General features: G+C 37.6%; 1 protein-coding gene across 1 annotated transcript in view; it reads right to left on the bottom strand.

Moving 5' to 3' along the window:
- Positions 1-26,106, bottom strand: part of DCHS2 (dachsous cadherin-related 2) — a 289,412-nt gene that overhangs the window by 153,186 nt on the left and 110,120 nt on the right. Inside the window, exon 2 of the mRNA XM_008992578.4 lies at positions 5,307-5,498. Within this exon, the coding sequence (XP_008990826.4) occupies positions 5,307-5,498 (192 nt within the window). The remainder of the gene's footprint in view (positions 1-5,306; positions 5,499-26,106) is intronic.

The raw sequence follows: 26,106 nt of genomic DNA, 5'->3' as shown, positions 1-26,106 counted from the left end.
CCCAGACACCTCCCACAAGGCCCCACCTCCAACCTTGGGGATTACAATTTGACATGAGATTTCATGGGACACAGATCCAAATCACATCAGTAGGAGATTGATCCAAACTAAGGGATGAACTGGGCAGGGTAGGGAGGAGAATATGGACAATAATAAATGGCTGGGACACACTTAAAGATTAGAAGGAGGTAAAGGGGTACTGAAGATATTTTGGGATTCATCCTGGTCATATATTAAAAAATGGTGGGAATCTGAGATATGCTCCACACAATTTAGTTAGAAAACATGGGACTATGAGGAGATGGGGCAACTGCTTATTCCTAGAACAGGTGGACGATGGTAATGAAGGAAATGAAAGACAGGAATAAGCACTTGAACATTTGTTAGAAAGTGGAAGAACATAATCTATTAAAAACAAGTGTGCCTTTTTACTCAGCAAGTTTACGTTTTGGTAGTAACTGCATTGCACACAAACTATGAGTACAACTTCAGTAGCCAAGTTTTCTCATGACTCTATACAACAATGAAGAGCTCAGTCCATTTACTCCCTATATTGCTAGTCTGACAAAATCCTCCCTTAAATCTTGAGTGGTGAGATGGAGTTGAAATATCTTTATCTCAGACACATATGTCAGCTACAGAATTCTGGATGTAACAAAAAAATAGAGATAGAGCTTTAATAAGCGTATACACCAAAAAAATCTATTTGTTAAAAATGAGTGGGAAAAGGAAACAGAAAATTAGATATAAGCATGGAATAATTAAATTACAGAGCTTTATTCCGAGAAACCACTTGATTGCCAATGTAATCCAATTGTTTGGTTCCATTATGTAACTTGATAGCATTCTCATGACTTATGAGATAAACAGCAGCAGCAGTAGCAGCAAATATAGAGTATTTCAGAAGGAATGTCAGTAGAGCAGAAGTGACTCCGTTGAAAACAATATTGACAGTCATCACAAGGATAAATAGAGCAGTGGCAAAGAACAGCAGGCATATTTTACAAGAAAATTCCTCTATTGGCAGATAAAAATCTCTTAGTAACCACTAGCAAAGGGTTCTCAGCAATTTTCTTCCAAAGGGCTTTCAGGACATTTATTAGAAAGAGAGAGAATCAGAGGGAAAAACCACAGATTGTCAAGGTAATAATATAAAGTTAAAGGACTTCTGTCAAGGCTCAGTTTAAGGTTTTAAATAAATTCATTATGGCCTAGAATCCAACAACGTAAACCTAAAAGATCAGGCCTGAGTTAATTTATTCTTTGAATGCAGTCTACATTGCTTTCAGGGGAAGGCTACTGAGCCATTACCAACCTTGTCATCTTTCTCTTTACCAACTTTTTTGACTATGCATTTCTAAGGGCCATGTAGTGCTAATTAATATTACAAAGAATAGTTATGATAGATGAAGAATCCACCCTGTAAAAACTCGGTTTATCACAGAAGAAATTCATGAGGATTATGCAGTCAACAGAATAAGCACTGCACACTGGTTAACTTCATATTTGTATATGTGTTTTATACATATATATACTATGTGTGTATACACACACATACACTGACATGAAAACACATGTGTTTCTTTCTCTCCATACATTCTGAAGCAAACATAAGAAATGCTGGAGGCAGTTTTAGGTCCAGAATGAAGGTTAGGAATTTGTTAAAAGCCTATGATGCAGAGGGCTCTTCTAGAATTTGTCTCTTAAAATGCATTCCTGGGCTTGCATCAGGCCCTGTTTTCACAAGAACCTATTTCCAGGAGGGGATCTGCTTCTGAGAGGGTTCCCTCCTGCACACAGCTCCCTGCCTGGGTCTCCATTCAGCCTCACACCTGCAAGACAGGCAAGAGGGCAAGAAGGAGAAAACCACAGCCAAGACGAGGAAGGTGTGCAAATGCTCAGGGGAGGAGACCTCGAAGCTCTGATAACCCATTGCCAGACACTAGATGTTAAAAGACTGAGTGTAGAAACATCATGTTCCTCACCTTCATCAAGGCTAAATGTGTCACTCTCTGCTCATCCTGAAAACAATGAATTGATCCTTTTTGGAGGTGAATATTTTAATGGCCAAAAAACTTGCTTATATAATGACCTCTATATCTATAATACCAGAAAGGACACCTTGGTTAAAGTCCAAATTCCTAACGCACTTCTGGGGCACTGTGCTCTCCAGGCTGTGGTGGAGCATCAAGGCGACAGACAGGTTATGAGTGTTTGCAGGGGAGCTTGCTTCTCCTGATGGACAGCAGTTCTACCACTGCAAGGATCTCTGTCTTGCATCTGTCCACCAGGACCTGGGAGTAAGTCAAATCAACAGTGGCTCATTTATATCACAGTGAACAGCAGATGATAGCCTGGGAGACATAGCTAATTCTTTATGGTAGTTTACATGAGAATAGTTCATTTAAACTCATTATTCAATTCTAGGATGGCATTATATAATTATATCAAAATCTATCAAGAATACATTTCTAAAACCTTGAATTAATATTTTGATGTGTATCTATTGAGCTTCAAATAACTACATAGGCTTGAATTAATGTAAATTCTGTTTACTTCTATTTTTTGTTTCCTACATATTTTCTTACATAGAAACAGGGATTCCTGACACCATATGTTAAGGTATTGGCAAAAATCTAACCAAATAGATCATGGGTATTGTATTGAATATAAAGGGCTTTACTTTCATGCTCGTTTTTACGTGTTTACTTGCAATAAATATATTTAGACTTATTTTTTTCCCAAAAATTTATGGCTTAAATAGATGAATTCTCTCACTAATTTCAAAAGAGAAAGATTAGACCAGAGAGATGTTAGTAGGATCTGTCTATATAAAGGAGTAGTAAGCAAATAAAAAAGAAACAAGGAAAGTCTCCAAAATGTATAAGTGAAAAATATAAGTAAAGTCTCCAAAATAAAATAAGTGAAAAAAAGGTGCAGATTAGTGTGTATAATAGGCTACCTTTGCTGTAAAAAATGAAAATTGAACACGATGTTTCTGAACAGTATTTGGAAATGTAAATGGTCAAAAATAGTCAAGACAATCTTAAGTCAGGACAAAGCCAAAAGAATACATGATATGGTGGCCTATGATAAAGCTAAAATAATTCAGAGAGATGTTGCTAGCACTAAGGTAGATAAATAGGTAAAACTGAGAATAACTAATTCAGTAAGTGGTGCTGGCTTAACCGTAGGAAAACAGTAACAAAACTTCTTCCCACTAGATTGAAAAAGGTAAGTATGAAGGTAAAACAAAAAAGTTTTGGAAGAAAACAATAAGAGAACACCTTCATATCCCTAAGATAAGCAAATATTTCTTAAAAGAACACAAAAATAACTAGCTATAAATGGAAACAAACTGAGAAACTACTGAGCTCTATTACAATGAAGAACTTCTGTTCTTCAAAGAAACCATGAAGGATAGAAAAGGCCAGCCACAGAATGGGAGGACTATATACGCAATAAATATATCCAACAAAAGACTTTCAGGCCAAAAATGTAAAGAACTCATGCAAATCAGTAAGAAAAAGATTGAACAATAACAATGGAAAATGAGTAAAGGATTTTCTTCTTGTGAAGAATAGACACTTCACAAAACAAATTATACAAATAGCAATAAACATGAAAAAACTCAACTCATTAGCTATCAAAGAAATGCAAAGTAAAACCCAAATGTGATATCCCATTATGTAAGTACTATTATTGCTATAATAGAAAAGGCATTAAATATGAAATGTTAATAGAATGTGTAGCAAATAAATCTTTCATACTTTACTGGTAGGAGTGCAATTCTACTCCTAAGTATATACTCAAGAGAAATGCTTGCATTTGTCCAATATATTGCACCTATAAGAATGCTAAAAGAATCATAGCCTAAAATGGATACCACAAATTACAGAATAGATTAAAATTATTATATATTCATATAAAGACATACTATAAACCAATAAGAATGAGTGAACTACTGCTATACACAACTTCATAAGTGACCCTAACAAATGATGTTCAGCAAATGAAACTCGATAGAAACACATACTGTATGATTTCATTCACTGAAAGCTGAAAAAAAATTGGCATACTAATGCTTGGTGTTAGAAGTCAACAGTGATTTCTCAAAAGGCAGGGATGTGGGGTGGGGGAATGGAGGGAGGACAGTTAAAACAAGAGGCAAAGAGGGGGCTTCTGGATTCTGGTCATGTTTCCTTGTTTGCTTTTATGGGTCTGTTCATTTTACAAAAATCCATTGAGCCATACACTTATAATTTGTGCATTTCTCTGTATGCATTTCATATGTCACTTTGAAAGTTTAACAACAACAAAAAAGACATAGGAATCAAGATGAAGGTGACTTCACTGATCAAGAATGGGTCAATTAGAACACCAGAAAGGATAAGGTCAGCAATGTATTGAAATACATCAAATTTTTTAAATTTCAGGAATTTATATTCAAACTAGGAAAAAATTTTTTATTTACCTTTGGAGATGATTAAGACACAAAGTTACTATTCAAAACTATTGCTAAAATAAAAACAATCAAGTCTTATCCCACATTTCCTGTATAAATTATACCAAAGAGTAATCAAATAGTTGTTGTGAGAACATTTTCCTTAAAGAATTCCAGATACTCAACACAAAAGGAATAATAGAATTCTAAAGTTACCATTTTTCAGCGTCTAATAAAATAATGGTATGTGTCTGCTGATGCAATAAGAAGCACATGGCATCACCTAAATGAATCTGAAAACAATCAGCTCTCTATCTTTAATGGCAGTTTATAGGAAATAGAGGGGATAGAGAAACACGGTTAATGAATCCCAAGGATGTAATCAGCCACATTTAGTATGTGGAAAATTTACAGGACAAGTGACTTGGTTTTTTAAAAAGGCCATAGGAGAAAAGGTAAAAGGCCTGACTGTAACAGGTGGAAACTTAAAGAATATATCAATCAAATCAATTTGCGAAGTTATTTGGATCCTCATTCAAAGAAATCAACTATAGAAGACATGTTTAGATAATCGAGAAAATTTAACATAGAAAAGGTATTAGCTATCATTAAAATAAAGTATTATTGTTAATGTTTTCTAGTTCTTTTTTTTCAAGTCGTTATTTTTTAGAGATACTATTAAATTATTTATGGGTGAAAGGATATGCTTGATATTTGCTTCAAAAAACTCCAGCAAAGGAAAGAGGTAGTGCCACATGCAACATAATTAGCTAATTTTTGGTAATCATTGGTCCTTTGTGCTGTATACACAGTGGCTCACTTGTGATTATGTTTAAAACAAACTTCATACATAAAATCTTACCCCGTCCGTAGCTTTCACCAGGAGATCATAGGTAGCTGGATCTCTTTCCCTGTCGATATCTTGGGAAACACAGATTCGCCCATCATGAGGGTCGATCTGAAATGCCTGAGGAGCTTCATAGCTCAGGAATCCATCATAAAGAGAATACTCAATAAAGCCATAGAGTCCTGAATCTGCATCGGAGGCTGTCACCTATGAGACAGGAGGGTGATCAGGAGGAAATAGAAATGCTAGCATTACTTTTCAGTTAGTCATGAACTATTACAATAATTTGTACAACCACACAACCCTCATAGCTATTCACAACGCCTAGTCTTTGGTTTTCTATCTCTTTCCTCACTTACCTTCTGTGATAATTCCCCCTCCACTTTCCTTCTTTCTTTGTGAGTTCTCCTTTTCAATCTCTTTTGCCCACTCCTATCTTTTCAGATGATCTCTCAAGGTTTAAAGTCCTTAGGGCTCAGCCCTGTGTTCTTTTGTCTTCTTATTTCATTCACCACACCTAACTAATCTCATCGAATCCTAAAGATTTAAAAATACTCATCGAGTTAAGGACTTGACAACCAATCTGTTGATTCCCTCTCACACCTAGGCCTTCGAGTGATAGGCTTGATACTCCCCATCTTTGAGAGCAGCAAGGGGAGGGCAAAGAAATCAAGACAGTAAATGCCACTATTCCTAGAAACCCAATCCCAGTGAGAGAATTCACCCTGGAATGTGAGAGTTGAGTCTCCCTGGCCAGCTTTCCTTCTGGGAGTAATGTCCCAGTCAGGGCCCTGCACAGTGGAGTAGCATTCAGTCTGCAGGTGCCTGTTGGCACACAGGGAATGAAATACAGCCCATGCTGTGCTTGCCAAACAGGCACAATCATTGACATGCCCAAAGGAAAGGGCACCTTCTTCTTTTGCAGTAAGTACCATTTATGTTACCAGCAGTCCTGTGCCTGGTAGAAAAGATGAAGCAAGTAAAATGATGAAAGCACTTAACTTATTTATACTAACTGTGGGAGTATATGGTGAGAAATACAACAGGCTCTATAAAATGCAAAAAATTCTTGCACTCATAGACTCATGATAGATAATGCTTTTAATTTACAACCCAATTAACAGTAAGAGCAAACATCTACATAGCACTTACAATAAAAGAAGCACTTTAAGGAAATACAGAAAGGAAGGGAGGGAGGGAAGGAGGGAAGGAAGGAAGGAGAGAAGGAGGGAAGGAGAAGGGAAGGGAAGGAAGGAAGAAAAGGAGAGAAAGAAGGAAAAAAAGGAAGGAAAGGAGGGAAGGAAGGAAGGAAGAAGGAAGGGAGGGAGGGAAGGAGGGAGGGAGGGAGGGAGAAAAGAAGGAAGGAAGGAAGGAAGGAAGGAAGGAAGGAAGGAAGGAAGGAAGGAAGGAAGGAAGGAAGGATTCTATGCTACAGAACAGGTACTCTTATAAGTGCCTAAAATACATTACGTACTTACAATCTATAGGTACTAATATTCATTCTTTGGATCAGACAAGTCAGGCTCAGAGAGTTTATATAACTGGCCAAAGGTCACATAACAAATAAGTGTCAAAACCGAGATTCATATCCATGCAATTGGCAGCAAAGGGCATGCTCTAATGACCGCAGTCTATGTGCTGCCTCCCAAGTCTGAGACCTTGTCATTTAATCTTTTATTTATTGAAAAATCAGCTGCCAAATCTCCTGACCTTCTTTCAACGCATGTGCTAGATTATGTGTAGCACTATTCCAAGTAACTGTTTACCCCAAGTACATGTTTCTCACCGTAATATCATTAACATGAAGAAAGGCAACCAGTAGTGGTGCCTGTGCTCTCAAGTCTTAGCTGAACCTTCTATTCCATGTGATCCAATTCCAGCTGGGTTCCAGAAAGAAATATAGAGAAAGTGACGACAATTGGAAATAAAAGAGAATTAAGCAGATCAATTCAGAAAGTCCAACTTCCCATTAAGGGACATCACAGAAAAAGAGAAGAGAAAACAGAGAAAATGAAAAAAAAAGGTGCAAAGAAGCAGCTATATTTCTTTGGTTCACAAGAACACATATGGACAAGGTCCCCAAAGTCACTCTGATAGAAGAGGAGAGAGATGGAAGAGGCATTCTGGCTTTTAATTTCCTCAGTCCAGAAGTTGTGCTCAGCTCACATTCCCCTGGCAAGAACTAGTTATGTGTCCCCAACTTAGCTACAAGGGAGACTGAGAAAAGAAGAGAAGCATAAGGATATTTGGTGCACACAAACAGTCTCCGCCATAAATGTCATGTCATCTAGAATGTATGAAGACAGGCACATAAGATTATGTAGGTCTCCAAGTAGAGGTTGTGAAACTCAAGCAAGTGTGAAGTTATACCCAGAAGTGGCTACCCAATGCTACCCTACTATAGATTTAGTTGTGGAAAATAACTTTGGCTGTTCTACATATATTTGTAAGGCTTTTAGAACGGAGGCAAAAATAAAAGACAATCTCATCACCGATAATATTTTTGCTCCTATTATTTAACTCTAGACTGAACACAAAATAATTAGCTTTTCATCAATACAATATACATGCAGGATTTACACCTTAATTACAGTACTTCCCAAATAAAGCCTCATCCTGATAACATGTTCAACAAAATTCTCAATGAACCTGATCCTTCATCCTGTTCTATCTTGAGCATATAACTATGATGTGACTTTTGGAACTATTTTGAAGTAGTCTAGCTTAGTGGTTCTCAACGAGGGACAAGTTTGCCCCACAAGAAGACATTTAGTATGTCCAGAGACATTTTTGGTTGTCACAACTGGGGAAAGGTTCCTATTGTCATTTAATTGGTTAGTGCCAGAGATACTGCTACAATGTATTATATAACATCCTACAATGCATAAGACAGACTTCACAACAAAGAATTATCTGGCCCAAAATGTTAGTAGTGCCTAGACTGAGAACCCCTGGGCATAATGAAACTCTTACCAATTGGCAGTGTTATTTTCCCGTTTTAATTGTCTATTTTTTAAACTGATGATACAGCCTTTAAATTTATCTTCCCTCTCATCTATTTCATATTCTGTAGCAAAATTGTTCATCCTGTGCAATCATCTAACATACTTATGCGTTCTTCTCATCACTTCTTCTCATACTGTGATTCTTCTCATTAGCTGGGCTGAAGCAGAAATCCACAAATTTCCCCACTACAAAGAACTAAACTCCAAATACATTTTGTCTATTCTATTCTGACAGCTGTTAATAATTTAGAAGTTTCAAGTTCCTGAAGACACCAAATATATGTTCTAAAATTATATGGTATTCTCAATAACTTCAGCTTCATTGAAAGACACATACGATGAACTTTTAAATTGTAAAATTCATTCTTAGCATTTAACAGTACATTTTAATAAGTGATTCAGCTTATATAAAACAAATTTCCTTATTTCCACTTTCGAGATCTTTTTCTCATCTGGACTTTTGGCAAAGCAAAATATAAGGAGTCAAGAGTAAGATAAGAATATTGATCTCAATTTATGTTAGCAGTTCATATTCTGAGTTTCAGAATTATAAAATAAGAATGTTTTTCTCCCAGTTGTGACCAAAATGCCAAAAAATATTGACCTAGAATTCCCAAACAACATATCCCACCTGTTAGGTCTTGAATGCCTAGGATTAATATCAGGTCTTGAATGCCTAGAATTAATTTGACATCTTTCTAAAATTTACATTTTTCAATATCCATTGACTGACACATAAAATTTAGGCAAACTGAATAATAGAAAATGGAAGTGGCTTTTTCAAAGCTTCAAGAGGAATCTTGCTCAGTTAATAAGCTCCGTGGTCCTTTCTCCAGAGATGGTTGCATGAATTGAAGCAAGAGGCACCTGGCCAAACTCTATTATCGCAATCTTATGGTGCTGATTGAGCACCAAGAGACTTCAGGAGGACTTTATCCCTCCGTCTACTTACTGAGCCACATTACAGAACTCTCAATAATATTCCTGTGTTCTTCATGCCAATCTCAATTTACCTGTTTTAAACAGAGGTGAATTTGATACATTTTACTGTAAACTTCTTCCAACTCAGAACTGTTCTCCCTGAGTCTTATCTTTCACAAGTTTGATGGAAACATAAAAATGCAAAATATCAATATAATATTAAAATCCCCCAATTCCATTATTAGCGTTCTGAGATTTAAATAATTTTTATCACACAAGGATGCTCATGCTCACTACTCCTATTCCACATAGTACTGGAAGTCCTAGCCAGAGCAATTAGGCACAAGAAAGAAATAAAAGGCATCCAAATAGGAAAAGAAGCCAAATGATCTCTCTTCACTGACAATATAATTCTATACCTAGAGAATTTGAAAGACTGCCAAAGCCTCCTGGAACTGATAAACGACTTCAGTAACGTTTCAGGATACAAAACCAATGTACAAAAATCAGCAGCATTCCTATACAGCAATACTGTGGAAACTGTGAGCCAAATCAAGAACACAATCCCATTTACAATAGCCACCAAAAAGTAAAATACCTAGGAATAAATCTAACCAAGGAGGTAAAAGGCCTCTACAAGGAAAACTACAAAACACTACTGAAAGAAATCATTGATGACATAAACAAATGGGAAAACATTCCACACTCATTGATTAGAAAAATCAATACTGTTAAAATGGCCAGACTGTCCAAAGCAAGCTACAGAGTCAGTGCTATTCCGATCAAACTACCAATGTCATTTTTCAAAGAATTCTAAGAAAAAGTATTCTAAAATTCACATGGAACCAAAGAGGAGCTCTAATAGCCAAAATAATCCTAAACAAAAAGAAGAAAGCTGGAGGTATTACCTTACCCAACTTTGAATTATACTATAGGGCTACGGTAACCAAAATAACATGGTACTGGTACAAAAACAGAAAGAGGCCAATGGAACAAACTAGAGAGCCCAGAAATAAAGCATCATACCTACAGCCATCTGATCTTTGACAAAGTTGAATACACAATGAGGAAAGGACTCCCTATTCCACACATGATGCTGGAATAGCTGGCTAGCCATATGCAGAAGATTGAAACTGGATCCCTACCTTTCACCATATACAAAAATTACAGGAATTTATAGTGCCACTCCAAAGGCAAAGAACTACGATTGACAATAGTCAAGCTGTGGATGAAATGACCAGGAATGGAGAGTGAAGTATATAAATCCCAGCTTCATAGGAACTTCTCATATTGCTTTTCTGACTAAAATTGCTGTTTACCTGGTCTCTGAATGTTAATGCCTGACTAACTGAAGTCCTTGCCCAAATCAGTTAATCAGTTTTCGTCTTGCCCCATCAATATGTTCTCTTCTCTTGCATATACTGGCCTGCTGCCATATAAATTAAAATATTAGAGATATTCTATATTTTACATATAGATTAATGTATTGTTGGGGATGTTTTCATTGTGCTCTTTTGGATGTAATAAAGAACTCTCTATTGAGAAAAAAAATTACAGGAATTTTAATGTCGACTGGATGACTTTTAATTTTAATACACAATAATCCAGTGTGTACAAATATTTAAATGGATTAAATATTTAAATGTGAGACCTCAAACTATAAGAATCCCAGAAGAAAATCGAGAAACAACATTCAGAACATTGGCCTTGGCAAAGCATTTATGACTGAGTCCTCAAAAGCAACTGCAACCAAAACAAAAATTGACAAGTGGGACCTAATTAAACTAAAGATTAATTAAACTTCTGCACAGTATAAGAAACTTAACAGAGTAAACAGACAACCCACAGAATGGGAGAAAATCTTCACAAACCATGCATCTGACAAAGGTCTAATATCCAGAATCTATAAGGAACTTAAATAATTCAACCAGCAAAAAACAAAAAACCCATTAAAAAATGGGCAAAAGACATTAACAGACACTTCTCAAAAGAAGACACACAAACGGCCAATATACATATGAAAAAAATTGCTCAATGTCACTAAACCATCAGAGAAATGCAAATCAATACCACAATGACATGCCATCTCACACCAGTCAGAATAGCTTTCATTGAAAAGTCAAAACTAACAGATGCCAATGAGGCTATGGAGAAAAGGGGACACTTATACACTCTTGGTTAGAATGCAAATTAGTTCAGCCACTGTGGAAAGAAGTTTGGAGATTTCTTAAAGAACTACTATTCAACCCAATAATCCAGTTACTGAGTAAATAGCCAAAAGAAAATAAATCATTCTACCAAAAAGACACATGCACTTGCATGTTCATCACAGCACTATTCGCAACAGCAAAAACAGAGAATCAACCTAGGCACCCATCAGTGGTGGATTAGACGAAGAAAATGTGGAACATATACACTATGGAATGCTACACAGCCATAAAAAAAGAACAATATCATGTCCTTTGCAGAAACATGAATGCAGCTGGCTGCCATTATCCTAAGAGAATTAACAGAGGAACAGAAAACCAAGTACTGCATGTTCTCACTAATAAGTGGGAGCTAAACATTATGTACACATGGGTATAAAGATGGGGACAATAGACACAGGAAGGGGAAGGGTGGGAGATGGTTGAAAATCTGTCCATCAGTTACAATGCTCACTGCCTGGGTGATGGGATCAATTGTACCCCAAAATTCAGCATCACGCAATACATTCACATAACAAACCTGCACATGGTACCCCTTGAATCTAAAATAAAGGGTGAAATTACAAAAAGTAAAGTAAAATTCAAATAAATAATTTTTATTACTTCCTACATATTAACATTTAGGTAAGAATTCCTCCCTATGAATATGTCACAAAGACAGGAGACAAATTGAAATCACTGGCCCTTCAAGGCAGGTTTCCATGGTTTTTGGATGTTCTACAAGTGAAATGGATCTGCTTGCACCCCCCCTCATCAAGATAGCCCCCTTTTATGTGGGCTGGGCTTCTTCCTCTTCAACATCAGTGGTCAGCCTTGTGGCCGGCCACCTGCCCAGTCATTTACACCACCCAAAAGGCATGATGTGACAGCGTTGGTCATATTTCCTCTACCTACTCCTAAGCAACTGTATACTTAACTCAGCAAAAGTTTTGAAAAAAAATTAAAAAGCCTCAGAGCCCAATAAAAAAGAGCAATAAAACAGGTGTTCTAGGGGGAAAAATGGCAGCACTTGAGATGAAATTTAAAATTAAATAACCCACTTTAATTTTTTCTTATTAAAATTTCCAATTTTTCTACCCATAAGCATATAACAATTTGTTTGAAGAAACAAAGTTCTTAACACACACACACACACACACACACACACACACACACACAGAACTTGAAACAGAAAAGAAGAAAAAAATCATTAGTGTTTTACATTTGAAGCACTCGTCAACCCCTGATCATACAGCTGAAATAGGACTATAATATTCCAGGGGAACTTGGATTCAGCATCGGGGACCACAACTAATGCAAGCATGCCACTCTCTGAACACCACTTGGCAAGTTCACCAAGTTCCAAAGTCTAATGACTGAGGCTTGATCCTTATTTTCTGAATCATTTGGCAGCCTTTTACACAGCTAGTCATTGCCTTATTATTGAAACACATCCTTTGTCAGACACCATGCTATGGCCCTCCTCCTCCTGCACCATCTTACTGACCTCCCCTCAGTTTCGTTCACCGGCTTTGTGTTCTCTTCCTGGCTTCTGAACACTGCAGCACCCCAGAGCTTAGTCTTGAGACTACCTCTTTTCAGTCCACACTAAGTGCTTGTAAGGGACTGAATGTTGGCTCCCAAAAAGCTCTGTCAATGTTCTAATCCCCAGAACCTGTGACCATTCTCGTACTTGATAAAGGAATGACTACTATCTTATATGGCAACAGACACAACTAAGTGGAGCATTTTGAGAGGAGAATCTTATCTTTGCTTATTTGGGTGGGTCCTAAATCCAAAAAAAATGTCCTTACAAGAGGTAGCAGAGGAAGGTCTGTGCAACAGAAGAGGAGGAGGCAATGTGACCACAGAGGCAGAGAGTGAAGTGATGTGGCCACAAGTCAAGGAACACCAACAGCCACCAGAAGCTGGAAGAGATAAAGAATGGATTGTGGTCAAGCCTGGTGTAATCTCAGCACTTTGGGAGGCTGAGGTGGGTGGATCACTTGAGGTCAGGAGTTCAAGACCAGCCTGGCCAACATGGTGAAACCCTATCTCTTCTAAAAGTATAAAAACTAGCTGGGCGTGGCAGTGGGCGCCTATAATCCGAGTTACTTAGGAGGCTGAAGAAGGGCAATCTCTTGAACCCGAGAAGTGGAGGCTGCAGTGAGCCAAGATCATGCTACTGGACTCTAGCCTGGGCAACAGAGGAAGACTCCATCTCAAAAAAAAAAAAAAAAAAAAAAGATTGTCCCCAGAGTCCCTAGAAGGAGCAAAGCCCTGCTGGACTGCAGACTTCTAGTCTCCAGATATGAGAAAGGATTATTTCTACTGTCTTCAACCACCATATTCTTGGTAATTTGTTCCTGCAGCCCTAAGAAATTAACACACTCCCTGAGTGCTCTGACCAGCCCACTGCACTACACCAATCTCTGTGCCGATGACTCCTGATTTTGAATCTTTGTCTGGGCTCCAGACTCTGCATCCTCCTATGCCAACTCACACCTCACACCTCCTCTCAAGTGGTGAATTAGCATCTCAAATGCAACTTGCTCAAAGGGAACTCCTCATTCCCACCCAACTGCACCCCACAATCTGCTACCCTCCCAATCTTTTTAGTGAATGATATCACTATTCACTTTCTGCTACATGCAGTCAGAGAGATACTGTTTGGAATGACACCAAATCCTATTATTCTGTTGCTCAGAATCTTCCAACGGCTTCCAATCCTACCCGACGTAATCCAACTCTTTAATCTGACCCCTGGCTACTTCTCTGATCTCATCCCCCACTCCTCTCTGACTCCCTCATTCCCCTCTAGACACACCAGTCTCCTCCACAGTCCTGGAAAACACTGGCTTGTTCCCACCGTAGGGCCACTGTACTTGGTGTTCTCTGTGTGAGCAAGGCCTTTCCTCCAGCCTCCAGTACAACATGCTCACATCTCTGTAATCTTCCTACACCTAATCACACAGGCCTTGCTTGATGCTCTAGTCAAGAGTGTCACTTTAACTCTGTCTCACCCTTTTTTTCTTAACCCTGTTTGCTTTCTTCAGAGAACTTACCTCCATGCTATGTCGCATTATGTATTTTTATTTATTTGTACATCGATAATAACATATCTTCCTCACTGAAATTTAAGCTTCGGGACAAACGTTACGCTGATCTTGCCCCACCCCTAACCACCCCTGCTGCATCGCCAGCAGCCACAGCACTGGTGGCTAGTTCATACTAAAGTGCTAGAAATGTTTTTTGCATGAATAATGAATCTAATACCATGTATAGGACACAAGCACGTTTAAAAAATAACCTTCATGACTATTCTCTCTATTTGCCCTTCAGAGGAAGCATATAAGAACAAGATATTTCATGACACTCATCGAACACTCATTGAGGAATCATGTTTTTACTCATAAAACACAATCTGCTAATGAAGTTACATCATCATAGAATAAGATCCATAATACTTTGTCAAAGCCACTAAAATGCTACAACTAAAATCAGCTAGACAAAAGAAAGAAAGAGAAAGAAGAAAGAAAGAAAGAAAGAAAGAAAGAAAGAAAGAAAGAAAGAAAGAAAGAAAGAGAAAAGAAAGGAAAGGAAAGAAAGAAGGAAGGAGGAAGGAGGGAGGGAGGCAAGGAGGGAAGGAAAGGAAGAAAAGGAGGAAGGAAGGTAGGGAGGGAAGGAAGGAGGAAGGGAGAGAAAGAGGGAAGGGAAGGTGAGGAAGGGAAGGGAAGGTGAGGAAGGGAAGAAGGAAGGAAGGAAGGAAGGAAGGAAGGAAGGAAGGAAGGAAGGAAGGAAGGAAGGAAGGAGAGAAAAAGAGAAAGAAAGAAAGAAGAAGGAAAGAAAGGAAGAAAGAAAGAGAAAACTATCTCAAGGCATGTGAAGCTGTTAAGATGTTGGAAACAGAACATCTTTTAAAAGGTATTATCTTTTAAAATGTATATTCAGAGAGACTCACACAGCTATTAGATGAATAAGCTGAATATATATCCTCACGTTACAGACCCAAAAAATTGTTACAATAACATGTTTTTAATTGGCTTAATTGAAGAATGAGTTTAAGGAATGACAAATCCTACTATTTAATTTTTGTCCTTTCTCCCCACCTCTAAAAAGCAGTCTAAGGAAATTTAATGAAAGGAGACCAATGGGGCTTAGTGGGGTGGAAAGTAACATGTCCTATCATAAGGTGTCACAAAGGAAACAATTAAAACAGTGTGATCTAATAAAAGAATTGGCAGATAGATCAATAGAACACAAAAGCAAGACCTGAAACAGATCCTACTAAAACTAAAATTTTATATGACAAAGAAAACCACTGATGAATGTGGGTTTGTTCACATAAATTGCTAGAAAAATTGGCAAAGGACATGAGGAAAAATCAGATATTAATCTCGCACCAAAATAAATTCTATACCAATACGTTAAATATAAATAGTGAAATCGTTTAAAGCACAAAGAATATATAAAGAAATATTTGGCTGATCCTTACATTGGAAAGAAATTTCAAAGCACAGAAGAATTTCAAAATTAAAGCAGATCACAAAGGAAAAAGTCAATAAATTGACTACACAAATGCTTAAACTCCACTACGTCAAAAATATGCACACAAAAATTAAAGGAAAATTACGTATGTTATCTGCAACAAATACATATTAAAATGTTAATGTCCTTAATCTAGAAAGAGGCCTTTAAAAATAAAAATAATACAAATTGCTCATTAAAAAAAAATGGCCAAAGGACATGAACAGATAATTCATAGAAAAATATATTTAAGATATTCAACTTCACTTGTAATTAAATCAATAAAAATAAAATAATACTTTGGCCTTCCAAATTGGCAATCATTAAAATAATGATCATGTGTAGAAAGATGTATTAAGCATAGGCTCAACTTTGCAGCCCATCTGAAGAGTAACTTTGTGTTTACCACATATGCATGTTAAACATTCTCCACAATCTAAAAACATTCACCTCCTTTGACTCTCTTAGCATATTTCTAAAAATATACATAGAAAGATATTTTTATTGAAAACATACAGTGTGGCATTATTTATTCTAAAACCCAAATGTCCAATCAGAAGAGTTGTTAAATAAATTAAAATCCATCCATAAGAGAGAATTCAATGTAGCCATGAACACTGTATATTTAAAGGCACAATAAAATGTCCACAATATTGTGGTGAGCAAAAAACAAGATAACTTAAAATTACATATAAAAATCCAATTTATGCAAAAAAAAGTATAGAATTTAAAACTAAAAGGAAGTAAGCCAAATATTAAGTAATTTAATGTGGGGAATAAGTGATTTTTATGTTTGTACTCCATTCATTTCTTTCCCAAATTTTCAAAAATAAATGTAATTTTATGGAAACATTATTATGAAAGAGAAGATGAGGGGCCAGGTGCGGTGGTTCACGTCTGTAATCCCAGCATTTTAGGAGGCTGAGGCGGGTGGATCATGAGGTCAGGAGATCGAGACCATCCGGGGCAACATGATGAAACCCTGTCTCTACTAAAAATACAAAAAAATATTAGCTAGGTGTGGTGGCGCACACCTTTAGTCCCAGATACTTGGGAGGAAAATCGCTTGAACCAAGGAGGCAGAGGTTGCAGTGAGCTGAGATTGTGCCACTGCACTCCAGCCTGGTGACAGACTGAGACTCTGTTTCAAACAAAAAAAGAAGATGAGCATCAAAAAATATTAATCGTAAAAATAAATTGTATTTGATAGGCACTGGCCATTTGTCTATTCAACTATTATGAGTGCCTCTTCACAGTATTGGGTTCTTGAAGACCCAATACAGCACAGATGGGGAGGAGTCACACGGTTCAAGGCATTACTGATTTCTAAACCCAGGGTGAGCAAGGGCCAGACAGTAAATATTTTAGGCTGCATGGGCCATAAAGTCTCTGTTACAACCACTCAACTCTGCCATTTTAGCATGAAAAAACCAGACAATAAGTAAATGAATGGCTGTGTTTTGATAGAATTTTATTCACACATACCAACATTTAAATTTCATGCCATTTTCATTTGTCACGAAATATTATTTCTCTTTCCTTTTTCAACCATTTAAACATGTAAAAAACCTTTCTTAGCTCACAGGTGGTAAAAAAACAGGCTGGATCTGGCCCATGTGCCATGGTTTGCCAAACCCTGATCTAAAGCATAAGAAGGAATCTTTAGAAAAACCAAGTTAACACTTCAGGCCCAGGAATATCACTGCAGAATGACCTCATTCCAGTACATATCAGGGGCTTGTTTGAGATCCCATATTTGAGCTGGTCTCATAGGCAGGTTTAGTCACCACTTATTGCTGTTCTATGTTCTACTCCTACATTAGAGACACAGGCTTTTTTCTTTCTTTCTTTCTTTTTTTCTTTGAGACAGAGTCTAGCTCTGTCGCTCAGGCTGGAGTGCAGTGGCACAATCCCGGCTCACTGCAACCTCCACATCTCAAGTTCAAGTGATTCCCCTGCCTCAGCATCCTGAGTAGCTGGCACCTGCCACCACATCCAGCTAATTTTTTGTATTTTTAGTAGAAACAGGGTTTCACTCTATTGGCCAGGCTGGTCTCGAACTCCTGACTTTGTGATCCACCACTCTTGGCCATTATTTCTTTCTTTTTTTTTTTTTTTTTTAAAAAAAAAGAGGACCTAAAGCTGAGGCGGGTGGATCACGAGGTCAGGAGTTCAAGACAAGCCTGGCCAAGATGGTGAAACCCTGTCTACTGAAAATACAAAAAAATTAGCTGGGTGTGGTGGTGGGCACCAGCAATCTCAGCTACTTGCTTGGGAGGCTGAGGCAGAGAATTGCTTGAACCCGGGAGACAGAGGTTGCAGTGAGCTGAGATCGCACCACTGCACTCCAGCCTGGGTGACAGAGTGAGACTCTGTCTCAAAAGAGAAAGGACCTAAATTATTTGACTTCAGGCCCTTGCCAAAATACTTTCACTGACTGAAATTTTTTATATCGTGACTTTATATTTTACAAAAAATTCATTTTAATAACGTTCCTCATTGGAAAATCTAAAACAGAAAATGTCTATTACAGAATCCAGTAATTATTTTACCAAGATCCTTTTGACTTTAAATCTAATCAAGATTTAAATCTAATCCAAGACCCCCACCCCTCTGCGCAAAACACACGCACAAATCAAACAAAATGAAAACCTCTCCGAGGTTCCTAAGCTAAAAGGAATTGAAGGAAGTTGAAGTTGGAGGAATAGAGTGCCTGCGCGGGAGCTCTCATCCCAGAGTTCATCCCATCACACTGTTTCAATATGGAAGTTGAAGTTGGAGGAATAGAGTGCCTGCGCGGGAGCTCTCATCCCAGAGTTCATCCCCATCACACTGTTTCAATATGGAAGATGAAGCTGGAGGAATAGAGTGCCTGTGCGGGAGCTCTCATCCCAGAGTTCATCCCATCACACTGTTTCAATATGGAAGATGAAGTTGGAGGAATAGAGTGCCTGCGCGGGAGCTCTCATCCCAGAGTTCATCCCATCACACTGTTTCAATATGGAAGTTGAAGTTGGAGGAATAGAGTGCCTGCGCGGGAGCTCTCATCCCAGAGTTCATCCCATCACACTGTTTCAATATGGAAGTTGAAGTTGGAGGAATAGAGTGCCTGCGCGGGAGCTCTCATCCCAGAGTTCATCCCCATCACACTATTTCAATAAGGCCTCGTCTTCCTTCACAGGTAAGATACTCATCTTTAAGAGAATAATTAATTGATATTTACGGCATAAAAATTAGGTTGCTGGTAGCTGATCCACAGACTGGCACTTCAACATCTTTTTGATTACTTGCTTTTGAGTTATTAAATTATTTTGGTGAACTGACCTAGGCTGTTGATACTCTTAATCCTGTGGCAAAAGAATAGATCAAAATACTGGTAGCAATTGTAAGTAACTCACTGACTCAATACTAATGTTCACAAGTCACCTCACTTTAATGACACTAAGTCATAATTCACACACGTACACACAGTAGCCCCAAATACATACCTACATTATCTTTCACTTTAAGATACAGCTGAAAAATAAGTTATGACACCTACTTTCCCAAGTTCACTATATGACTTTCAAGTTCTCTTTTAAACTGTTTATTATTAGCATTAACAGTGTTAGTAACAAGTGAAATTCTCTTAGTTCTGGTTCATATGATCATTTGTCATGTACAACTTCTCTAATTGTTCTCTGACAACAATCATTTTCAAAAACATTTGTACTACCCTTCCATCATCAAACAATAATAAAATAAAGAGAAAAAAATATGTCAAAAACAAATCAATCCATGACCAAATATTTTCATAGTATTCTTACAAGTATCTGGAAACACAAAAAAGTATATGATCAGAAAGTTTTATTCATCCAAAAATGAATTTGGATTACAAATACTAAATGTCTATCATAGATATTGGCAATGCCTAATATCATAAATCCTAAATGATGAACAAATTCATGAGAAGATCCTAGCTAAGTATTTCTTCCAAAGTTTTGTTTCCCTGAATCTCAGAAGTAAATTCTTTGGCCAGTATGAATCTCATAGGCAATTTGGCAGAAGGAACAGACTTATAAAAGCTGATACCTTATTTTTATTTTTTCTCTTACCTCTAAGATTTCACGATGGAATTTATTTTCACATATGCCTCATATACACAGGCATCAGTACTTTCGAACTGCTGAGTAAACGTCTTCTTTTCTCCATCTTCATTCTCTGGTTTGGTTATCTCATCCAGCTTTGTGATTTTAAATATCTCTTATATGAGAATAGCTCCAAATTCATGTCTCTAGCATGAACCCTTTCCTCATGCTACAGCTTCACATACAGAAATACCTCCATGACTTTCCCACTTGCAGCACAAGGAAAGCATTCTAAACTAAAAACAGCAGATCACAGAGTCACTGATGTTGGGTTTGCAAGAGGAGGCAGAGTGCTGAAGGAGAAGAGGAAGAGTTAAAAAGACTGAGGCAAAGGAGTGCTTCTCCAGGAGAGGGGCCATATGCAAATGGAAACAAGAGTCCTGGCAAAAGAACAAGGCAAATGGGCAACTGGGTCAGCCGACCTCACCTGACATCTCAACACCCTCTCTACACCATATGGATTGGATTGCATTGCAAGAATCCAAAGTAAAAGGTGACTTTCAATGTTTTGGGGGTTCTGTGTGTTCCCAGCAGAGGAAGAAATCAAAATACTGTTCTCCCTGCAATCACCTGTACTCCACCAATGTGAACAGCAGGAGATGAAGGCGATGGGCCACATGATGACCCTGACCTGTTGAAAGCTGAAGCTCATTTCCTTTTGACCAATATTCTAACGCAAGAGAGAAGACCATTGTGCAGAGTTACATAAATGTTACTATTCCCAGAGAAAATAAAAATCTGAATAACATACCCCAAACTACTAACAGGTGTTCTCTCTTGGGGTATAATCATGGGAAACATTAGCTTATAAAATGATACCGTTTTTGTAAACAATGTTTGATACTGAGCCTGATTTTCTTTATATACACCAAAAGCTTCCACATGGTGTGATTGTTAAGGGCCACCCTCTTCACACTCCACCCACAAAGATACCTTGAAATGCCCATGAAGTCCAGAGAGGGGAGCTGGTTTTGTGTTTTTTCCAAAGGATTCGCATTTTAGCATTTCCTTCTCTTTTAGGAATGAGTATCATAATTAAGAATCATTTGACTTTTATCTTTTAGCTGTACTTCCCCTGTATATATTTTGTAAAACAAAGAGATACCCTAAGTTTCTGCACAGAGGTCTTCCCAATGGAAGGATGCATTCTCATATATAAACATGAACAGGTGCACTCTAAACTCAAGGGAAACCCAGGGTTTTGCAGGCAAAAAAAAAAATCCTAATGAAAAACACAAAAGAGAGGGAAGGCGAAGCGAGTAAGTTCACAATATAACTTTAAGGGCTGTGATTTCCAATATGGACTGTGACTGATTCCATGACAGCTAACTGCTTTAGTTTTTCACACCTGCAAAAGGGTCATAGTCACAATGGGCAAATATTAAAGTTTGGAAACCTATTCTTATTTTAGCAGCCTGGCTTCATAGAGGAAAAGAGAAAGCTGGGCACATAGATTTAACTATGGAAGTGTGGACTGCACTGCTTTGTATACCAGCTCCTAATACAATCGCTTTTACAAAACTGTGTATTTATTGTAAACATACTATTTAGGAAACTTCCTATTATATTTTAGTGTCCCTTTTATAACGACTTACAGGAAAAACATTTCCTCAAGCCTTAGTCTCAGGAAAAGTCAATGCTACTTCGCCTGATCAGCTAGGAATGTTTCTAACTTGTGGACTATATGAGTCTTACCACTTCATTGAATCTGTGGTAGCTTTCATACACGTGCATAATCTTGCATAATCCACTTCTATGTACTAAGGCTTCCTGATTTTATCTCATTATTCCACCAGACTTTTGTCCTGATTTCTTTAATTTTATCTTCATCTTACTGAGTTTTCTGTAGTTTTGTTAGTAGCTGATATTGTATTTTTTAAGTAGATGGATAATAAAATACATTAACTTAATAAACAGTATCCAATAGAAATAGATGTTACAAGCACACAGCTATATGATTAATACCTGACTAAGGAATTTAAACCTAAGAAATATTTTCAGCCCAAAATAGACCAAGAGATAACTCTAAACATGCCACTAAAATGAATTATGTGCAAAGCCCATTCCTTGCAAGTTAGAACTTCTACATGTTGATTCAAGTCCCATTCACATGGCTATTCAACTAATCTCTCAACGTCCCAAGTCAGTGATTGGGCTTAAAACCTTTTTGTCGGGGAAAACAATTGGGCCTCGTATTTTAACACATATGACAGTAGAGGGATCATAAAATGATTATTTTAAAAAGATTCTCTTTACGTAATAGTTTAATCAGATGTTGTATTTCATGGTGGCGTATTCACAATGTCTTTGACATCCCGATGTCGTAAGTGCTGCCCAACTTCTGGCTATGTCCAAAAGGTACTTTTAAGCTAAAAAGCAGGATTTTTCCTGCCAAGGTATCCTATAGAATGTTTCTTTATGTCATATGCTAGTCTAAACTCTACAGCCTTCCAGAAATGTCCCACCAGTCCACTCTTTCGCTGTTTCAGGCCTGACTGGGACATGCTCTTGTCCATGACCCTGAAGTCTAAGATGCACCAAATCACCACTCCCAACAGCATGTCAAAGGACCCCCAGAATTAATTACATTATGTCTTGATGGTGTCTGTCTCTACAAGAATGAAGATTGCCTCTTAAGGTGACTTTATTCTCAGGCTGCTACAAACTATCAAGTAATAACATTTACGTATATAAATATTTATGATGCACATATGGGATAATTTCTCGGTCTCAGACACATCCACACTCAAGAGTTCAAGGAATCAATCTAAGTAAGATTTATCATACAGTTAAAAACAGAGTTGACAAAACCCAAAATTTCACACATTCATCGAATAAATGCTCTCTCAAATCTGTAATCACAGGTAAAGAGGAAGTGTAGACCAGAAAGAAGACTAGAAGCACATCACATTTCTCTTCTGCTGCTTTGTAACTATTACTAATGAGGGAGCCACAGTCCAGGGAGGCCTCAGAATCACCAATAATCTTACTCTAAGGCCAGACTAACAACACTGTACAGAAAATTTTATTCTTGAAATGCAATGCACTTAAATCAGCACTATTCCGCTCATAAAGAATGAAAATGCCAAGGTCAGTGCAGAGGGATTACACTTGGTCATCAGGCACAAGGCTCCCCTCAGGAGTCAGACAGGTTTTGGACTCTGGTATTCCTTCTTAGCAGCTATGTGACCTTGGACAATAACTTAACGTCTCTGTGCTTCAATTTTCTAGAAAGGGAATAATTCATCTCTAGGCATTCTCTCAGTTACAAGTAACAGAAAACCCAACAGGACCATCTTAAACAATAAGGACATTTATTATCCCAATTTGTCAAGAAGTCTGGGCTGTGTGGAGTAGGGGGAAGTGTTAGGCAGTTCCAAGACTGTTTAATTCAGTAGATCAATAATCCTATCAGGATTCTAGGTCCTTTATATCTCACTCCTTTCATTCCCTGGCTATGCTTGGTGCATTGGCTTATCCTCCTTAGCCTGGTCCTCACATTGGGCTAAGTTGCTGTTTGGTGCTATACTTCACTTGCCAATGACGATATCCACAGATAGAAAGAACAACATATTTATCTTGCATCCATATTTTAGAATGAGAAAACTCTTCTCATAAATTCTCAACAGTGTTTCCCTCAAGTCTCAAAATTGCATGGCCTTTCCAGCCCTAGCCAATTATTTGGTAAGTCAAATTAGACCAATATAATTTGTTTATGTCAATTACAGTTCACTCCAAGTAGAAGGACTGAGAAAGAGCCAACTAGAGAGTGCCTATTTGGAGAAAGATAAAAAACAATAGGGACTCTGTAGCAAGGACAAAGGGTGTGAGACTGTTGGACAGGCAACTACTAGATCTGCCACTATCTTCTTGAAGCTATTTTGAGTTTTAAATGAGATAATGTGTGTTAAAGCTCTTAACACAAAGCTTAGCAACTAGTGCAGAGAAGTAAAAATACGTTAGCTGTTTATATCATTAGGGGCATTATTAATAACACCATTAAGTATTAGTCTTTCCACAATGTTCATAATCAATTTATTTAAACATAATCTTTTTATTTAATCTGTTTATTTTAACATCTGCTTGGTCATACTCCACCTGGAGAATCTGATGAACTTTTCTGCCAACCTAGCATGCAGCTACAGGTGTGTGCCTCTGTGGTGACCATACACACACATTTTCCATACTGTTTTAGCTGAAGGTTTTTGGCTAAAACAAGAACTCTGGTTAAAGTCTTTAAAGAATACTTCCTGATATAGGTCTTCCCACTTCTCCTCCTAGCTTCTGGATGGCCCCATCATCACACCTGTGGTCTGCCTCCTGCCACAGCCCACAAGATCTACAAGGAGAGAAACCATCTCTATCTCCTTCGATGTTAGTTTCTACTGCCCAGCACGGGTTTTGATTCAGCACATTGACCAAGTTCTATTTGTAAAACTGAAAAGTTATCAAATTCAAACAATGAGTTAAAGCGTTTTCAAAGCAAAAGCAAATTTTCTTTTAATACAAAGTAGCTACAAGACTATTATATAAAACTCAAGGGTGGGTTTCTCGGAAAGTCCTCAAATATCCTTAGTGTAGAAAAGCAAGCAAGAAGGAAGGTGAAAGAATGAGTAAGAGGACAAAAAGGAACTATGGTAGTAAGAGTTGTTAAGAAGAGGGAAGAAAACTCAACTTGTTTTTATGTGTGAACAGTATGCTATGATATTCAATGTGCTTTCATTTGACTCACAATCATGGAGGAGTTGTTCAAGGGAAGAGTTTTTATTACTATTTTATAGGTTAGAAAATTGAGCAAGGTAAACATTTGTCATTTCTGTGGTTATACAGCATCCTGAGTTGAGCAGAAGAAATTGAGCATGATCAGCTGAGGCTTTTCTGGGATCTTTCTGTTCAGATCTGGTCTGCCTTAAGAAGACTCGAATTCTTTCTTTCTTAAATGTAAGTCCTACGTTTTTCTTGTTTAATACTTTATTCTCGGCCATAGAAGTGTACCTGGCACATAATAGGTACTCAATGCATACCAGAAGAAAAGAAGAAACAAAGGAAGGGAGGGAGGGAGAGATGTGAGAAGAAAAGAAAGGTGGGGTGAGAAAAAAAGAATTGAACAATTTCTGATATCTGCCACATGGTTCAGGTTCTGCTCATGAAAAAGAGGCCTTCAGTTGCCCATTAATTTTGTCTAATGCAAGGGTAGAGTATTAATAAGCCCACTTGGCCACCAATTAAAAGTCCATTCTCTAATCAGCTCTAACCATGCTGATGATGGCATAATTCCAATTTGTTGACACCTAAAACTTCTTAATTGGCTCTGAATTCAGGAAGGGAAGAGAGTTTATTGAGCCCCCAATATGAACTCTTTGTGCTCAAAGTTTCAACGATGTCTCTAACCTCCTTTATAGCCTATTCAGTTTTACTTTTTGCAATGCCTAATCCTGTCAGAATATACAATCAGCTGTTTCACACACTCCTCACTCCAGTGTTTGCCTCATGGTGTTCTCTTTCCATGAAATTCCCTTTCCCACTCTACTTCAATATAACCAAATGCTACTAATAATTTATTTATTTGAACACAACGGCCCAGTGAAATTGTTACCACTCTTCCCAGATGCCCACAGCTGAAGTAATCTTCCCTTCCTCTGAATTCTCAGAGCTACTTCTCTGTATCATTCTAATACTGAACATCTCCTATTTGATTTATTTGTATATCCTAAACCTTCCTGATATAACTCCTTCAAACATAATCTGAAGGAATTGGTAGGAATTAAATAGCCCAAGAGAAGAAAGGCATCCTTGGTGAAATTAACAGCCTGAGCAAAAAGTAAGACCCCATGACTGTCTGTCTATGTGGAGTGGAAGAAGCACAGGGGCGTGTAATATAAGCTAAGAGTAGAAAAAGATACTGCATTATTCTAATTACATAAATTCTAATGACATTGGAAAGCCAACACAAGTTAGCATAGGGAAGAGATGTAAACAGTAATGTGGGCAAACATTTATCAGGCTAAACAGATTCTTACATATCTGTCAAATTCTATTTCATTCACAC

The sequence above is a fragment of the Callithrix jacchus genome, chromosome 3, assembly GCF_049354715.1.
Source record: "Callithrix jacchus isolate 240 chromosome 3, calJac240_pri, whole genome shotgun sequence".
Taxonomy (NCBI): Eukaryota; Metazoa; Chordata; class Mammalia; order Primates; family Cebidae; genus Callithrix; species Callithrix jacchus.
This window is presented reverse-complemented; position numbering and strand designations above follow the sequence as displayed.